We start from the raw sequence: 20,110 nt of genomic DNA on the forward strand, positions 1-20,110 counted from the left end.
GTGCTGCATTGGATCAGTCTCCTTTCTTTAACAGGCAAAAGCTTTATAACCTCACTAATGCCTTGCATCATCTATATTAGATATATAACAACGGGCGGGTGCGGTTCTGTTTAAATGTTAGATCGGGTGGATGGCGGATGGTTGACGACTTTCTGATGCGGTTGCGGATGAAATAATTGCCTATCCGCGCATCTCTATTATGTATATACTCGTATATATGTTATATTTTATATCACTATATTTAGTCTATTTATACCTGCATTGTCCTTTCCATCCTTACACTTTCCATCATTGTAACTGAGCTACTGTGTGGAACAATTTCCCTTGTGGATCATTAAAGTTTGTCTAAATCTAAGTCTTGACTATTTCGTTTTAAGCTGACTTAGCATGATGTTGCTGTTAAAATTTGAGCGTAATGTTAGCATGTAGCTTGCTATGCTAGTGTTGCTAACGTTTGTCTCCTCCTGTCCCACTCCTTCATGTTACGTTGTTTTTTGTATGTGATATACATTATGTCGGTCAGTTAATAAGTGCAATATTGTGCTTCTCGTGAGGGACACAACACTGTTGGGAGGGCTGTATGAATTAAATGCTTCACGAGAGACGCTGAAGCACAAACAAGAAAAATGTTGCATTTTCCCTGTGAGACAATGCTTACAGTGTGCCACAAAAACATTTCTAGTGCACGTTGATGGAAAAACAAGACAACACGCACATGTGACAGTGTCGTATTTATGTTTATGTGTGTGTGTGTGTAAGTCAGAACCACACTGGCGGCCTTGATTGCATATTATTAAGCAAAGCTATTTTTATCTACTACAGTGAGTACGTCACATAGGGGATCTCACCCAGCAGAGCCGAATTTCCATCCCCCAGGGGAAAGCGTTGGTATTTGGGCACGTTGAAGGGAGGCAACAGGTGGAACTTCCTCTCCAGAAGAGGCTCCAGGCGGGAGGCGGAAGGATCGGCAGGGTGGAATAGGTTGTAGACCTGCTGACAGGCGGGACGCAGCTGGGCCACTGGGAGGGGGACATAAAGACGCGGGAGACATGAGAAAGGAACATGCTGGACGCAAAAACTGTCGCAGGCAACAATATTAGGTGCAATTTCATACGTTTAAACAAAAAAGATCATACCGTATTTTTCGGACTATAAGTCGCAGTTTTTTTCATAGTTTGGCCGGGGGTGCGACTTATAGGGCAGGGCCGACATCCGGGCAACTGAGCTACATACGGGTTCTTCGAGCCATAGCAACCTGACTGGCGTTGAAAACAAACCGTCGCCATTACTCTTTAACCTGTCGACCTGCGCTGATTAAACCCGTCATTCTGCCTCCAAAATGCCCAAAAACGGTGTTGTTTTTGGTTGTGCAAACCACAACTGGAAACAGGGAAAACAAAGGTCGTATTTTGTTCTGCCAAAGCGTGCTAAAAGCCCACAGAGACGAGACAAATGGCTCGCAGCTTTACACCGGGAAAACGAGGACGGTTCTCACTGGAGTCCCCCAAAATCCCGGGTCGTGTGTTCGGATCACTTCGTTTCTGGTAAATATAAGGAACAAAAATCCACCTTCTTAACCACAACTTGGCTATACCGTCCATGCTAATGTTGAACCCGTTGAATTTTTACTGAATAACGTTCGACAGCTGAAGTTGTTGTTGTTGCACAACAATAACATACGGTATAAAGGCTATTTCCAGTAATTCAGCAAATAATAAATCATAATACTGAACTGAATTTGAATGAGCTCTCTACAGATATAATAAATATACAGATACTGGTAGCCACCGTGTCATCCTTATTATCATTTATCAACATACCTTGGGTGATTTAACCATTTTTATGTGATTTATTCGTTATATAACAACCGAAGCTAACAACCGACCTGGTGCGCTTGTGAGGTAGACATAAAGATTTCCAAATTCCATGTCCGGCCATTGTGTAGGATTATCAGTCCACGCATCTGCTGGAAGGCGGTAAGGGCAGTCGTTTAATCCAACTACAGAACATTTTAACTCGTATCTTAACCTAGCCTCACTGGAAAGACTATTTACATAATCATACGCCATTTAGAACAGTTTAAAATGCCGTGAAACCTCGTTAAATGCCTTTTCTGTCAATGCTGTGTTCGCTGTGAGCTGGTTTGTTTTCAACGAATTCAATATGGCGACGGTTGCTAGGGGATTGGCAGGCGGAAGTGACGTAGGTCCGCCCTCGCCTATACTCAGGAGCGACTTATGTGTGGAATGATTAACACATTAGCGTAAAATATCAAATAATATTATTTATCTCATTCACGTAAGAGACTACACCCAGGGGTCGGCAAACCCAAAATGTTGAAAGAGCCATATTGGACCAAAAATACAAAAACAAATCTGTCTGGAGCCGCAAAAAAATTAAAAGCCATATTACATACAGATAGTGTGTCATGAGATATAAATTGAATTAAGAGGACTTAAAGGAAACTAAATGAGCTCAAATATAGCTACAAACGAGGCATAATGATGCAATATGTACATATAGCTAGCCTAAATAGCATGTTAGCATCGATTAGCTTGCAGTCATGCAGTGACCAAATATGTCTGATTAGCACTCCACACAAGTCAATAACATCAACAAAACTCACCTTTGTGCATTCAGGCACAACGTTAAAAGTTTGGTGGACAAAATGAGACAGAAAAAGAAGTGGCATAAAACACGTCCTAGAAAGTCGGAGAAAGTTATACATGTAAACAAACTGCGGTGAGTTCAAGGACCGCCAAAATTAGTAGGACAAAACGGCGCTCGCCAAATACTCGAATCAGTGAAGCATGTTTACTATAAACAGTGGGATTTATAACAATTAGGGAGGTTTGTGTCATGTTTGTCCTCCTACAGAAACCATATTAAAACAAAAAATATATTTTTTTCCATTTTTCATACATCTTTGAAAAAGCTCCAGGGAGCCACTAGGGCGGCGCTAAAGAGCCGCATGCGGCTCTAGAGCCGCGGGTTGCCGACCCCTGGACTAGACGTATAAGATTTCATGGGATTTAGCGATTAGGAGTGACAGATTGTTTGTGTAAACGTATAGCATGTTCTATATGTTATAGTTATTTGAATGACTCTTACCATAATATGTTACGTTAACATACCAGTTGGTTATTTATGCCTCATATAACGTACACTTATTCAGCCTGTTGTTCACTATTCTTTATTTATTTTAAATTGCCTTTCAAATGTCTATTCTTAGTGTTGGCTTTTATAAAATACATTTCCCCAAAAAATGCGACTTATACTCCAGTGCGACTTATATATGTTTTTTTCCTTCTTTATTATGCATTTTCGGCCGGTGCGACTTATACTCCGGAGCGACTTATAGTCCGAAAAATACGGTATTAATTTCTTATTTCAAGCACGAAAAAAAAAATCATGATTTTGACACAATTGTGTCTCATAATTAAAACAGATGACAGAAATTCTCTTACTATTATGTTGGATCCACTATGGACTGGACTCTCACAACATTATGTTAGATCTACTATGGACTGGACTTTCACAATATTATGTCAGACCCACTCGACATCCATTGCATTCGGTCTCCCCTAGAGGGGGGGAGTTACCCACATATGCGGTCCTCACCAAGGTTTCTCATAGTCATTCACATCGACGTCCCACTGGGGTGAGTTTTTCCTTGCCCTTATGTGGGCTTTGTACCGAAGATGTCTTGTGCAGCCCTTTGAGACACTTGTGATTTAGGGCTATATAAATAAACATTGATTGATTGATTGATTGATTGAGAAATTGACTTTGCTGTTTTATTTTCAATGAAACAATAGAAAACACGTACTCATATAGTAGTACAGTTGGCACAGTACAGTAAACGGACAGTTAATATTTAAACATTTAACATTTCAAACAATTTTGAACAGAAATAGTTCATGCACATTCAGATAAATTTATCAAAATTACAATTAAACATTTTTTGGCCGGGGGCTGGGCTGTATATATGCGCACTAATTGACTGAAAGAGCACGCACTTGGCGCGATGATGTCATGTTATCCATGGAAAAATGCATTTTTAGACCATATGATTTGCCTGAGCGGCTAGGAGACCCCGAGAGTAACAAGCGGTTGCCTTGTTGCCTTTACATTAAGAACAATAAGTCAGTTTTTAATATAAGTTTGCTGGTTTCAAGAAATGTAATGCCGAGCGCATATCATTATGTCAAGATAATGGCACTAGCATTTACTTCATTTCAGAATATTTTTCAACATATTGAGCAAAAAGGTCTCTTTTTTTTTTCTACCAAGAAAAGTGCACTTGTTATTAGTGAGAATATACTTATTTTAAGGTATTTTTGGGTTCAGTGAAGTTAGCTAATTTTACTTGTTTTGGAAAGTCTTGACAAGCCGAATTTTCTTGTTCTATTGGCAGATAATTTTGCTTAGTTCAAGTAAAAGACCCCTCATTTTTGTTTTGTTTTTCTTTGTTTTTGAACACTGACTTTTTCCAAAGCTTTCAAACTTTTCACATTCACACGTATCACTCCCGCAGGACCAGGACCTTCTCTCTCCAGGCACCATCATCAATTGCGGGCAGGGTTCCGCCTCACCGACCCTGGAGGGCAGCCGGCACGTGAGTCGCAGCAAAATCGACATCCCTCGTACGATGCCGAGTTGGTGTTGGGTTTTATCAAAAAAAAATTCCCTAAATAATGCGACTTATACTCCAGTGCGACTTATATATGTTTTTTTTCCTTCTTTATTATGCATTTTCGGCCGGTGCGACTTATACTCCGGAGCGACTTATACTCCGAAAAATCCGGTAATAATGCTCACTTTTGATGGACTGTTTATTTAGCTCAACATTACTTATATTCAGTATGAATCAACAGTTCAACACTAAACAAGAAACGTATGCTCATAGACGACCACGATGTATGTTTCCATGCATTCTAATATGGAAGTTTGAACTTTGTAAAGAATGTCAATAATTGGTCAAAATTGAAAAAGAAGATACATTTTACACTGTTTAATGCAACAGTTTAAAGGGGAACATTATCACCAGACCTATGTAAGCGTCAATATATACCTTGATGTTGCAGAAAAAAGACCATATATTTTTTTAACCGATTTCCGAACTCTAAATGGGTGAATTTTGGCGAATTAACCGCCTTTCTATTATTCGCTCTCGGAGCGATGACGTCACAACGTGACGTCACATCGGGAAGCAATCCGCCATTTTCTCCAACACATTACAAACACCGAGTCAAATCAGCTCTGTTATTTTCCGTTTTTTCGACTGTTTTCCGTACCTTGGAGACATCATGCCTCGTCGGTGTGTTGTCGGAGGGTGTAACAACACGAACAGGGACGGATTCAAGTTGCACCAGTGGCCCAAAGATGCGAAAGTGGCAAGAAATTGGACGTTTGTTCCGCACACTTTACCGACGAAAGCTATGCTACGACAGAGATGGCAAGAATGTGTGGATATCCTGCGACACTCAAAGCAGATGCATTTCCAACGATAAAGTCAAAGAAATCTGCCGCCAGACCCCCATTGAATCTGCCGGAGTGTGTGAGCAATTCAGGGACAAAGGACCTCGGTAGCACGGCAAGCAATGGCGGCAGTTTGTTCCCGCAGACGAGCGAGCTAAACCCCCCTGGATGTCTTGGCTCACACCGTCCCGAAGATGATCAAGAGAAGAATATCGACCCTAGCTTCCCTGGCCTGCTGACATGAGGGTATGTCTTCAGAATATATTAATTGATGAAAATTGGGCTGTCTGCACCCTCAAAGTGCATGTTGTTGTCGTATTTCATATGCTGTAAACCTAGTTCATAGTTGTTAGTTTCCTTTAATGCCAAACAAACACATACCAATCGTTGGTTAGAAGGCGATCGCCGAATTCGTCCTCGCTTTCTCCCGTGTCGCTGGCTGTCGTGTCGTTTTCGTCGGTTTCGCTTGCATACGGTTCAAACCGATATGGCTCAATAGCTTCAGTTTCTTCTTCAATTTCGTTTTCGCTACCTGCCTCCACACTACAACCATCCGTTTCAATACATGCGTAATCTGTTGAATCGCTTAAGCCGCTGAAATCCGAGTCTGAATCCGAGCTAATGTCGCTATAGCTTGCTGTTCTTTCCGCCATGTTTGTTTGTATTGGCTTCACTGTGTGACGTCACAGGAAAATGGACGGGTGTATATAACGATGGTTAAAATCAGGCACTTTGAAGCTTTTTTTAGGGATATTGCGTGATGGGTAAAATTTTGAAAAAAACTTTGAAAAATGAAATAAGCCACTGGGAACTGAGTTTTAATGGTTTTAACCCTTCTGAAATTGTGATAATGTTCCCCTTTAAAATAAAAGACTATACAGCCCATACTTGCCAACCCTCCCGATTTTCCCGGGAGACTCCCGAATTTCAGTGTCTCTCCCGAAAATCTCCCGGGGCAACCATTCTCCCGTATTTCTCCCGATTTCCACCCGGACAACAATATTGGGGGCGTGCCTTAAAGACACTGCCTATAGCGTCCTCTACAACTTGTCGTCACGTTCGCTTTTCGAGGAACAGCGCGCCGAACAAGTCACATAATATACGCGGTTTTTACACACACATGAGTGACTGCAAGGCATACTTGATCAACAGCCATACAGGTCACACTGAGGGTGGCCGTATAAACAACTTTAACACTGTTACAAATATGCGCCACACTGTGAACCCACACCAAACAAGAATGACAAACACATTTCGGGAGAACATCCGCACCGTAACACGACAGAACAAATACCCAGAACCCCTTGCAGCACTAACTCTTCCGGGACGCTACAATATACACCCCATACCTGCCAACTTTTGAAATCAAAAAAACCTAGTAGCCAGGGTCCAGGACAAAGTAAAACAGTACTAAACAATTCCATTAAAAAAAAAATTGGTGTCATTATTAACTTTCTGTCCAAGCTTGTATAATCTACTGCCTTGTTCAATTGTAAAAAATATTATATGTATATATATATGCTCAATTATTGCCTCCGTAAATAAAACTTCGGCATTTATCACATCCAAAGAATCTGTTTGGGCGACGAAAAACGTTGAAAGTTTTCCACTTGTATCGCTAGCAACGGCATTAGACTTGTGTTTTTTTGTCCCAACGTGGTCTTTTACATCGCTAATTCCTCCGTGTCCGATCGAAAAATCTTGTCTGCACAAGGTGCAATTCGCGTAGTTTTCACCCTTTTTGGAACGGATAATTATTCCCGGATAGGCTTTTGAATATTCTTCACGGAATGACTGCAGTTTTCTTTTCGGTTTAAGACTCGTTTGCGACTTTTCTCCGGCTGATTCCATGATGGTTCGCTCGTTTGGAAACAATGGCAACTGGTGCCTCGTGCTTGGCAGCGGTGCTATAAATAGCCTCGCGCATGGCATTCGGAATGGCTCGATAGGAAGTTACGGGAAGCAGTGTCGATTGTCATTGTTGGTACGCGATTTCGTGAATAAAACTTTTAAAAAAATATTTTTTTTAATTAATGAAAAACCGTATTTTTTATCACTGCAACCGTAACCCGGAATAGGTTGATGAAAGCCGTACTAATTACGGGAAAACCGGAGTAGTTGGCAGGTATGACACCCCCCCCCCCCCCCCGCGCCCCCATCTCCCGAATTCGGAGGTGTCAAGGTTGGCAAGTATGCTCTAGTATACTCTGGACTGAAGCTGTGTGCCTTCATTGTTTTTGTAGCTGTTGTTTTGAGGCATGTTTAAAAAAAATAAAAAAAATAATGCACTTTGTGAAAGTCAAAGTATAGTATTTCCCATAGTTGTAGTGGGTATCAGGATTATCTCAGGGAGAGCATGTCCCAAATTCCAAGCTGCTGTTTTGAGGCATGTTAAAAAAAATAATGCACTTTGTGACTTCAATAATAAATATGGCAGTGCCATGTTGGCATTTGTTTCCATAACTTGAGTTGATTTATTTTGGAAAATTTTGTTTTTGATTGATTGATTGAAACTTGTATTAGTAGATTGCACAGTACAGTACATATTCCGTACAATTGACCACTAAATGGTAACACCCCAATAAGTTTTTCAACTTGTTTAAGTCGGGGTCCATGTTAATCAATTCATGGTAAAGTTACATTGTTTAATGCATCACAACAATATTAGGCATAATATTGTGTTAATTCCACGACTGTATATATCAGTATCGGTTGATATCGGAATCGGTAATTAAGAGTTGGACAATATCGGAATATCAGATATCGGCAAAAAAGCTTCGATAACGAGAACCGATTCGAATCCATGGAATCGGTTCTTTTCTTATCAAACAATCGGGAGAACCGGTTTTGAACATCATCCCTACTTGTATAAAACAAAAAAAAGTGACATTAATGGCTTACCGTCCAGCATGGGGATGACAGTCTTCCTTAGAGCCAGCACCAAGCCCAGCGGAGAGCCGAAGAGAAAAAAGTCAGACACTTCAAATTCAAACTTCCCCAGCATGGCCCCGTCCAGCATGGTGCTGCTGCTGGACCTGCGCGGGGTCGCATCACCCCGCAGGACGCTCGAGTGCAAGCTGGAAGGACGACACAAAGTCATGGCGGAGACTGTCATAATATTTAGGGAAGAGTATTTGTCCTGCGCACCTGGACAGGAAGGCCTGATGTTGCTTTATGGTGTCCAGCTCGTAGGTAGAAGAGTCGCTTCTCTTGCGTGGCAGTTGTCTCTTGTTGTCCTCACTCGGCATCGTACGAGGGATGTCGATGTTGCTGCGACTCAGGTGCCGGCTGCCCTCCAGGGTCGGTGAGGCGGAACCCTGCCCGCAATTGATGATGGTGCCTGGAGAGAGAAGGTCCTGGTCCTGCGGGAGTGACACGTGTGAATGTGAAAAGTTTGAAAGCTTTGCAAAAAGTCAGTGTTCAAAAATGAGAAAAAAAAATACAAAAACGAGGGGTATTTTACTTGAACTAAGCAAAATTTTCTGCCAATAGAACAAGAAAATTCGACTTGTCAAGACTTTCCAAAACAAGTAAAATTAGCCAACCTCAATGAACCCAAAAAGACCTTAAAATAAGTATATTCTCACTAATAACAAGTGCACTTTTCTTGAAAAAAAAAAAAAAAAAAAGAGACCTTTTTGCTCAATATGTTGAAAAATATTCTTAAATGAAGTAAATGCTAGTGCCATTATCTTGACATAATGATATGCGCTCGGCATTACATTTCTTGAAACCAGCAAACTTATATTGAAAACTGACTTTTTGTTCTTAATGGAAAGGCAACAAGGCAACCGCTTGTTACTCTCGGGGTCTCCTAGCCGCTCAGGCAAATCATATGGTCTAAAAATGCATTTTTCCATGGATAACATGACATCATCGCGCCAAGTGCGTGCTCTTTCAGTCAATTAGTGCGCATATATACAGCCCGGCCCCCGGCCAAAACATTTTTTATTGTAATTTTGAGAAATGTATCTGAATGTGCATGAACTATTTCTGTTCAAAATTGTTTGAAATGTTAAATGTTTAAATATTAACTGTCAGTTTACTGTACTGTGCCAACTGTACTACTATATGAGTACGTATTTTCTATTGTTTCATTGAAAATAAAACAGCAAAGTCAATTTCTGTCATCTGTTTTAATTATGAGACACAATTGTGTCAAAATCATGATCTTTTTTTTCATGCTTGAAATAAGAAATTATTACCGTATTTTTCGGACTATAAGTCGCTCCGGAGTATAAGTCGCACCGGACGAAAATGCATAATAAAGAAGGAAAAAAACATATATAAGTCGCATTTTTGGGGGGAAATTTATTTGATAAAAGCCAACACCAAGAATAGACATTTGAAAGGCAATTTAAAATAAATAAAGAATAGTGAACAACAGGCTGAATAAGTGTACGTTATATGAGGCATAAATAACCAACTGGTATGTTAACGTAACATATTATGGTAAGAGTCATTCAAATAACTATAACATATAGAACATGCTATACGTTTACACAAACAATCTGTCACTCCTAATCGCTAAATCCCATGAAATCTTATACGTCTAGTCCAGGGGTCGGCAACCCGCGGCTCTAGAGCCGCATGCGGCTCTTTAGCGCCGCCCTGGTGGCTCTCTGGAGCTTTTTCAAAAATGTATGAAAAATGGAAAAAGATGAGGGGAAAAAATATATATTTTTTGTTTAAATATGGTTTCTGTAGGAGGACAAACATGACACAAGCCTCCCTAATTGTTATAAAGCACACTGTTTATAGTAAACATGCTTCACTGATTCGAGTATTTGGCGAGCGCCGTTTTGTCCTACTAATTTTGGCGGTCCTTGAACTCACCGTAGTTTGTTTACATGTACAACTTTCTCCGACTTTCGGGGACGTGTTTTATGCCACTTCTTTTTCTGTCTCATTTTGTCCACCAAACTTTTAACATTGTGCATGAATGCACAAAGGTGAGTTTTGTTGATGTTATTGACTTGTGTGGAGTGCTAATCAGACATATTTGGTCAAGGCATGACTGCAAGCTAATCAATGCTAACATGTTATTTAGGCTAGCTATATGTACATATTGCATCATTATGCCTCATTTGTAGCTATATTTGAGGTCATTTAGTTTCCTTTAAGTCCTCTTAATTCAATTTATATCTCATGACACACTATCTGTATGTAATATGGCTTTTAATTTTTTGTGGCTCCAGACAGATTTGTTTTTGTATTTTTGGTCCAATATGGCTCTTTCAACATTTTGGGTTGCCGACCCCTGGACTGAGTCTCTTACGTGAATGAGATAAATAATATTATTTGATATTTTACGCTAATGTGTTAATAATTTCACACATAAGTCGCTCCTGAGTATAAGTCGCACCCCTAACCAAACTATGAAAAAAACTGCGACTTATAGTCCGAAAAATACAGTACTTTAAAAAAGTAGTTTTATACTTGTGAGTGTTGATGACACAGCTTTGCAACAGTTGATATTCTAGTTTCAAGCATGTTTTACTCAATATAGGTCATCAAATCTCAGCAACAAGCTGTAATATCTTAGTTTCAAGTTTATTCACAATACCATATAACAATTACAATAGTAGTGAAATATCATCATTTAAAGATGTTGGTACATGAAAGGGTCCCCCAAATAAGCTAGAAGAAGCTTTTGACAGGGGGTCCAGAGGACAGTATATACATGGAATGATGAAACATGGTAGCAAGCACAACAACAACAAAAAACAAAACAAAAAAAACAACGCTATATGATTAACACAAGATAATAGTACTAAAGCAAGCATACACATACATACATACATTCATTCAACCATGCAAAACCCAACAGTAGTCTACCCCACATGAGGCATTAAATATAGGTGGTTAATAGATAAGTTTTTAGTTTCTTTTTGAAGTTGGAGAATGGATACAGCATCTTGAGGCTCTCATTAAGCCGGTTCCAAATCTTTGGTCCCCTGCATACAACACTTCGAGCGGTACAATCCAGTAAACGATGTTTCCCTGATATCAGATCTAAGTTACGAGTGTTGTGGGCATGCTGGGGATGGTAGATAGGAACCAAGCTACAGAGCCTAAGATTCAGCCTGTAAATGACTTGATAGGTTAAACAAGCATTTTGATAAATATTGAACTCTGTCAGTCTTAAGCAGTGTTGGGACTAACGCGTTACTTTGTAACGCGTTACTGTAACGCCGTTAGTTTCGGCGGTAACTAGTAATCTAACGCGTTATTTTTTATATTCAGTAACTCAGTTACCGTTACTACATGATGCGTTACTGCGTTATTTTACGTTATTTTTTATGTAGTATCGGCTAGAAACTGAGGATCTGATCGTGTTTTATGGCAGCGAAGCAGAGACGTGCTTCTGATTCTTCCTCTGCGCTCTCTGTGTGTGTGTGCGGGTGTGGGGAGGGGAGGGGAGGGGAGGGGGGTGCGCAATACAATGTAAACCGTTGGCCAACAATAAAGTAACCACAGAACACTATACGACTATACGGTATAGTGTTCTGTGGTTACTTTTTGGTTGGCCAAGCGGACGTGACGGCAGGCTGTCCTCACTCAGATCCGCACGGACCTGGAGGGGCGTGCCTTAAGTCCGGCTGGAAATCAGGAGAAATTTGGGAGAATGGTTGTCCCGGGGAGAGGCAAGTATGAGATATTCTCACTTCTTTTCTTTTGTCGAGCACAATTTAGTTAAATGTAAGTTGTGTCTTGGATCAAAGATCCCGTCTACTGCCCAAAACAACAATTCAAATCTGACTGGTTAGGCTCTGTGTATGTCACGTGTGCCTTCCTTAGGTGAAGCCAGCTTTACAGCTATGTTGTTGATTGATTGATTGATTGATTGAAACTTTTATTAGTAGATTGCACAGTACAGTACATATTCCGTACAATTGACCACTAAATGGTAACACCCAAGTAAGTTTTTCAACTTGCTTAAGTAGGGGTCCACTGATTCATGATACAGATATATACTATCAAATATATACTAACATCATAATACAGTCATCATGATTATTTACAATCCGAAGAGGTATTATGTGGAAGGGAGGGTGTTAGTTTAAGGTTGTAGTTGCCTGGAGATGTTCTTTTAGTGCGGTTTTGAAGGAGGATAGAGATGCCCTTTATTTTACACCTGTTGGGAGTGCATTCCATATTGAAGTGGCATAGAAAGAGAATGAGTTAAGACCTTTGTTAGTTTGGAATCTGGGTTTAACGTGGTTAGTGTTAGTGTTATTATGCTGTTTGTTACTTATGTATGTTATGTTGCAGCTATTTAAAATAGTTTTGTCAATTTGTTCTGGCCTGAAATAAATTGGCCCTTTGAAACATATCTTTGTCTTTGTGTGTTGTATGTAGACCACATTGCTTAGCAGAGTTGAGTGATGCAAATGCATGTCAAGTTGATCAACAGATTGTATTATTCTCCAGTGCAATAACAGTACTGAAATGAAGGCTAAAAGGGCATTAATGGGAGCTTTAAAAACAAAAAGTAGAAGAAGTAACTAAATAGTTACTTTTCACAGTAACGCATTACTTTTTGGTGTAAGTAACTGAGTTACTTTTGAAATAAAGTAACTAGTAACTGTAACTAGTTACTGGTTTTCAGTAACTAACCCAACACTGGTCTTAAGAGATGATAATTATGGAATAGATGTCGAGTGGGGGCATTAAACTTGGACCATGACAGGGCCCGTATGATTTTCTTTTGCATGGATTCTAATTTGTGAAGGTAGGTAGGGAAGGTGTTACACCAGATGACATTAGAGTAGTTTAGATGTGGTTCAAAGAGAGTTTTATATAGGGTGAGTAGAGCATAAAGAGGAAGATAATGACGAAGGTGAAAGAACAGGCCAACATATTTGGATAATTTGTTTAACTGAGATCATTTAGGACCAAAACCCTTAAAACAAGTAAAATACTCTAAAAACATAAAATCTGCTTAGTGAGAAGAATTATCTTATCAGACAGAAAATAAGCAAATATCACCCTTATTTGAGATATTTAATCTTACTTAGATTTCAGTTTTTGCAGTGTAGAAGCTTGGGTTTTGTTACCTGCACACTAACGAGACTGCCCCTCCGGCTGCTGTTCTGGCTTTCATTGACAGTCTGGTTGCTGCTGCACAGAGCATCGAACCCTAATATTCCTCCTACACAGTCCCCGATGAGGCAGACCTGAAGAAAACACTAATTGCTTCAGAAACAAATAATGGAAAAAGTACATATAAAAAAGCAGCGCTATGAAAGCAGAGTAACCAACCTGGCCAGAGAAAGTAGCCCCATCCAGAGACTTGATGAAGTCGGCAAACACCTGGTTGGCTCTGACGATGACGGTGGCCACGGCCTCCTGATATTGTGGCGCCGAGGTGGCCAAGAGGGGCAACGCAGCCAGCGGGATGTGATCTTGGCTGCTGGACAGACAGCCTTCGTCGTAACTGTATGGGTTCAGGCTGCCACAAAAAGATCATGCATTTTGAGTACACTCTACATAAGGAATGCTAACACTTAAACTACAATTGATTTATAAGTGGCCGGCAGAGATTGGAATTAACACGTTGTACTCAAAAACTCTCTACTATTATGCTGGAGAAGTCACACCAGTGCATGGTATGCTGCATGCTATTAGGAGTTAAATAATAATTATAAATAAATAACACATCACAATAGGTTGTCTGGATTGATTTTTACTCAAAATGTGCTACAGTCTATAAACAAGAGAAGTGCTATGCTGCTGTATCACAACAGTGCTGGTATGCTGATAGGAATGAGGAGAGATTGTCATGATGCTGGTGTGGACATCGAAAGCAGACGATGAAAGGCCATTAGCGATATTACGACGGCATAGTCATCAAAGTGCATGATAGTATGCTGACTGCACGGAATTGAAAATAAATAGAATACATTGTCAGGTTGATTGGCAACACTAAATGGTCCCTAGTGTGTGGATGTGAGTGTGAATGTTGTCTGTCTATCTGTGTTGGCCCTGCGATGAGGTGGCGACTTGTCCAGGGTGTACCCTATGGCGTCACATTAGTGCCAAAAATCCGAGCGCATAAAAACTGTTATCGCGCGCTGATTCTCCACTTCGTGCGCGCGCGTGACACCCTTTTGCGCGCGCGTGGTGTTTTTTTATATATATATATATATTTTATTATATGTATGTATATATATATATATATATATATATATATATATATATATATATATATATATATATATACATATAATAAAATATATATATATATATATATTTGGTGTTATTTATTTATATATATATATATATATATATATATATATATATATATATATATATATATATATAAATAACAATAATACAATAATATATATATATATATATATATATATATATATATATATATATATATATATATATAATATTTGATGTTATTTGGTGTTATATTTGGTGTTTTTTTATATATATATATATATTTTATTATATGTATATATATATATATATATATATATATATATATAAATAACAATAATACAATAATATATATATATATATATATATATATATATATATATATATATATATATATATATATATATATTTGATGTTATTTGGTGTTATATTTGGTGTTTTTTTATATATATATATATATTTTATTATATGTATATATATATATATATATATATATATATATATATATATATACATATTTTATTATATATATATATATATATATATATATATATATATAAAATAAATACTTGAATTTCAGTGTTCATTTATTTACACATATACACACACATACCACTCATCTACTCATTGTTGAGTTAAGGGTTGAATTGTCCATCCTTGTTCTATTCTGTCACTATTTTTCTAACCATGCTGAACTCTGATGATGCATTGATGTGTGGCACGCACAAAAGTGCTTTCATCAAATGCACTAGATGGCAGTATTGTCCTGTTTAAGAGTGTCACAACATTGCTGTTTACGGCAGACGAACTGCTTTACGGTATATAAAAACGTGACTGCTGTTGTTGTGTGTTGTTGCCGCGCTGGGAGGACTTTAATGAAACTGCCTATCAATAAACCCACATAAGAAACCAAGAACTCGCCCTCCGTCATTCTACAGTTATAACGTGATTGGGCAGGTATGCTGGTTATATTGTGGGTTAGCGGACTCAGGTCCTCATGGACCTGAGTCCGCCTGAATTTCGGGAGAAAATTTGTCCCGGGAGGTTTTCGGGAGAGGCGCTGAATTTCGGGAGTCTCCCGGAAAATCCGGGAGGGTTGGCAAGTATGCTCTGTGTACTCCTGGCATCTCTCCTCGCGCTGTCATGTTTCTTTTTGGCACTTTGGGGGCGGGTATGCTTAGACGGCCCCTTCTTTCTGATTGGTCAGGTGAAAAATGCTGAAAAATGCTCAGAGCCAATCAGAAGTATAGCAGGGCGGGTCATCGTCAATATGTATCAAGATTTACGGAGGAAGAAGTGGATAAAAAAATGTTGCGCGCCGATGAAGGTTATGTCATACCACGTGAACACAATACAGGGTAATACAAAATGTGACCCAAATAAATAATAAGACAACAAACACCATAATCACATCTTTCAGCCAGAACTGGTCCACCAGCAATAACATCCAACCATAACATTATTTTATATTTTCACTTCTTCTTGAACATTTGTTTTCTAATTTATGGAATTTCTTTTGATTCAGCCATAAAATTAATGAAATAATCTTTGAATTTTGTTTTTAAAATGTTAAAAATAGCCTTTTAATAATGTATTCTGAAACAGTTTAAAATAATCACAGAACTGACTAACACTGACCCTACACAACTATGTTGCACAATTAAGTCTTTTTTTTTTTAAAAGCGAAAGAGGTAATTTCAACAGGTACAGCATCCTATGTCATATCTACATGTAATAAGATTTGTAACAAGGCAAACCGTTTGTAAATTGGTCGAAAATCGAGCAAGTTATGGTAATTTAATTAGTACATGTACCATTGACATCAATGTAATGATTGAGGCTAGATGTCCGAGGTAAGATGGCTACAACGTTGCTACGCTGGAGAATGATTGGTCATATGAAAAATGCTCACAGCCAATCAGAAAGGAGGGGCCGTCTAAGCATACCCGCCCCCAAAGTGCCAAAAGGAAACATGACAGCGCGAGGAGAGATGCCAGGAGTACACAGAAAGCGCGCAGAAAGGCGTCGCGCGCGCGCAGAAAGGCACCGCGCGCGCGCAAAAAGGCACCACGTGCGCACAAAAAAGCACCACGCGCGCGCAAAAGGGTGTCGCGCGCGCGCACGAAGTGGAGAATCAGCGCGCGATAACAGTTTTTAAGCGCTCGGATTTTTGCCACTAATGTGACGCCATAGTACCCCGCCTTCCGCCCGATTGTAGCTGAGATAGGCTCCAGCGACCCCCGCGACCCCGAAGGGAATAAGCGGTAGAAAATGGATGGATGGTCATTGTCAGGATGGATTTTCTTCCCCCAAAAATGAGACGTAGTCTATGATATGCTGCTTGCATCTCTTGGAACTAGAGACAACTCTAATCATTGTCAGGGTTGACTTTTGACCCCAAAGGTGCAGACAAATATAGAAACTCTAAACATAGAAGCAGACTGTTTTCGGCGGTAACTAGTAGTCTAACGCGTTATTTTTTATATTCAGTAACTCAGTTACCGTTACTACATGATGCGTTATTGTACGTTATTTTTTATGTAGTATCGGCTAGAAACAGAAGACCTGAGTGTGTTTTATTGGAGAGTTGCAGTGTTGTCCTTCTAAATCTTCTTGTGTCACAACGGGGAGAAGAGAGACGCGCGCTCTGTGTGTGTCTGGGTGTGGGTGTGAGGAGGTGGGGAGGGGAGGGCGTGGTGTGTCTGTGTTTACTAACAAGACACCATGGCGGAGCCGCAGTCGAGTTTCTTAAGATGAAGATATTCTCACTACTTTTCTTTAGTGGAGCACAAAGAAAATAAAATTTTAGTTAAAGGGGAACATTATCACCAGACCTATGTAAGCGTCAATATATACCTTGATGTTGCAGAAAAAAGACCTTATATTTTTTTAACCGATTTCCGAACTCTAAATGGGTGAATTTTGGCGAATTAAACGCCTTTCTATTATTCGCTCTCGGAGCGATGACGTCACATTGTGACGTCACATCGGGAAGCAATCCGCCATTTTCTCAAACACCGAGTCAAATCAGCTCTGTTATTTTCCGTTTTTTCGACTGTTTTCCGTACCTTGGAGACATCATGCCTCGTCGGTGTGTTGTCGGAGGGTGTAACAACACGAACAGGGACGGATTCAAGTTGCACCAGTGGCCCAAAGATGCGAAAGTGGCAAGAAATTGGACGTTTGTTCCGCACACTTTACAGACGAAAGCTATGCTACGACAGAGATGGCAAGAATGTGTGGATATCCTGCGACACTCAAAGCAGATGCATTTCCAACGATAAAGTCAAAGAAATCTGCCGCCAGACCCCCATTGAATCTGCCGGAGTGTGTGAGCAATTCAGGAACAAAGGACATCGGTAGCACGGCAAGCAATGGTGGCAGTTTGTTCCCGCAGACGAGCGAGCTAAATCCCCTGGATGTCTTGGCTCACACCGTCCCTTATGCCACCGAAGATGATCAAGAGAAGAATATCGACCCTAGCTTCCCTGGCCTGCTGACATCAACTCCAAAACTGGACAGATCAGCTTTCAGGAAAAGAGAGCGGATGAGGGTATGTCTACAGAATATATTAATTGATGAAAATTGGGCTGTCTGCACTCTCAAAGTGCATGTTGTTGCCAAATGTATTTCATATGCTGTAAACCTAGTTCATAGTTGTTAAGTTTCCTTTAATGCCAAACAAACACATACCAATCGTTGGTTAGAAGGCGATCGCCGAATTCGTCCCCGCTTTCTCCCGTGTCGCTGGCTGTCGTGTCGTTTTCGTCGGTTTCGCTTGCATACGGTTCAAACCGATATGGCTCAATAGCTTCAGTTTCTTCTTCAATTTCGTTTTCGCTACCTGCCTCCACACTACAACCATCCGTTTCAATACATGCGTAATCTGTTGAATCGCTTAAGCCGCTGAAATCCGAGTCTGAATCCGAGCTAATGTCGCTATAGCTTGCTGTTCTACGCGCCATGTTTGTTTGAGTTGGCATCACTACGTGACGTCACAGGAAAATGGACGGGTGTTTATAACGATGGTTAAAATCAGGGACTTTGAAGCTTTTTTTAGGGATATTGCGTGATGGGTAAAATTTTGAAAAAAACTTCGAAAAATAAAATAAGCCACTGGGAACTGATTTTTAATGGTTTTAACCCTTCTGAAATTGTGATAATGTTCCCCTTTAAATGTAAGTTGTGTCTTAGATCAAAGATCCCATCTACTGCCCAAAACAGCAATTCAAATCTGCTGAAACAGCTACAAAAGTAACATGCTTCGACAAAGCTAGTCAAGAGAGACACAGACTCTGATGCCACGTCACCTCCACCACCACCATTTAAGGATTTTAACGGAGGGACTGCTAGGCAGGACAACATTGATAGAGCCATTGCAGCGTATGTGCTAGAACAGCGGTGCTCAAATGGGGGTATGCGTGCCTCTGGGGGTACTTGAAAGTATGCCAAGGGGTACGTGAGATTTTTTTTAAATATTCTAAAAATAGCAACAATTCAAAAATCCTTTATAAATACATTTATTGACTAATACTTCAACAAAATATGAATGTAAGTTCATAAACTGAACATCAAATCAAGTAGGCTATTCCAATCATTACCATAAACCCAGAGTTTCCCCCATGCCGTGATGGTTTGACCCTACCTGGCGGTGCCACACGGCACCAACTGTCAATCAACTATCGATGTAGAAAACAATGGAGGCTTGGTTAAAGCGTAGCAGTAATGCAGCTGAAAACAAGGAGGAACATGTGCCAAAGAAGGCCAAACCAGAGCCGGCAAAATTCAGACAATATTCCGAAGAATATGTGTTAATGGGATTTACGACTTCGAGTTGTAACCCCCCCAAGGCATTGTGTTTTTTCTGTGGAGAAATAATACCTAACAGCGGCATGAAGCCCGCACATCTTCAGCGGCATCTCCGGACAAAACACGCTTGCCATGTCGGTAAGCCACCTGATTTTTTTTAAGAGGAGACTAAATGCAACAATGCAATATTCAGTCTTGACAGCTAGATTTTTCGTGGACATGTTCCATAAATATTGATGTTAAAGTTTTTTTTTTTTTTGAGAAGAAATGTTTAGAATTAGGTTCATGAATCCAGATGGATCTCTATTACAATCCCCAAAGAGGGCACTTTAAGTTGATGATTACTTCTATGTGTAGAAATCTTTATTTAGAATTGAAACACAAGTTTTTAGTTATTTTTATATCTTTTTTTCCAAATAGTTCAAGAAAGACCACTACAAATGAGCAATCTTTTGCACTATTATACAATTTAATAAATCAGAAACTGATGACATAGTGCTGTATTTTACTTCTTTATCTCTTTTTTTCAACCAAAAATGCTTTGCTCTGATTAGGGGGTACTTGAATTAAAAAAATGTTCACAGGGGGTACATCACTGAGAACCACTGTGCTAGAAGACATGCAGGCTATTTCTACAGTGGAGTCACCC

The 20,110-nt window shown here is 39.7% G+C and overlaps 1 protein-coding gene across 6 annotated transcripts in view; it reads right to left on the bottom strand.

The window, feature by feature from the left end:
- Window positions 1-20,110, bottom strand: part of LOC133578435 (membrane-associated phosphatidylinositol transfer protein 2-like) — a 187,777-nt gene that overhangs the window by 33,190 nt on the left and 134,477 nt on the right. For all 6 annotated transcript variants that reach the window (XM_061932881.2, XM_061932887.2, XM_061932888.2 and 3 more), the window contains 5 exons: window positions 13,747-13,936; window positions 13,542-13,661; window positions 8,629-8,843; window positions 8,383-8,558; window positions 849-1,019 (listed from right to left, as the gene is read on the bottom strand). In XM_061932881.2, coding sequence (XP_061788865.1) covers window positions 849-1,019; window positions 8,383-8,558; window positions 8,629-8,843; window positions 13,542-13,661; window positions 13,747-13,936 — 872 coding nt within the window. The remainder of the gene's footprint in view (window positions 1-848; window positions 1,020-8,382; window positions 8,559-8,628; window positions 8,844-13,541; window positions 13,662-13,746; window positions 13,937-20,110) is intronic.

Source organism: Nerophis lumbriciformis, linkage group LG03, assembly GCF_033978685.3.
Source record: "Nerophis lumbriciformis linkage group LG03, RoL_Nlum_v2.1, whole genome shotgun sequence".
NCBI lineage: Eukaryota > Metazoa > Chordata > Actinopteri > Syngnathiformes > Syngnathidae > Nerophis > Nerophis lumbriciformis.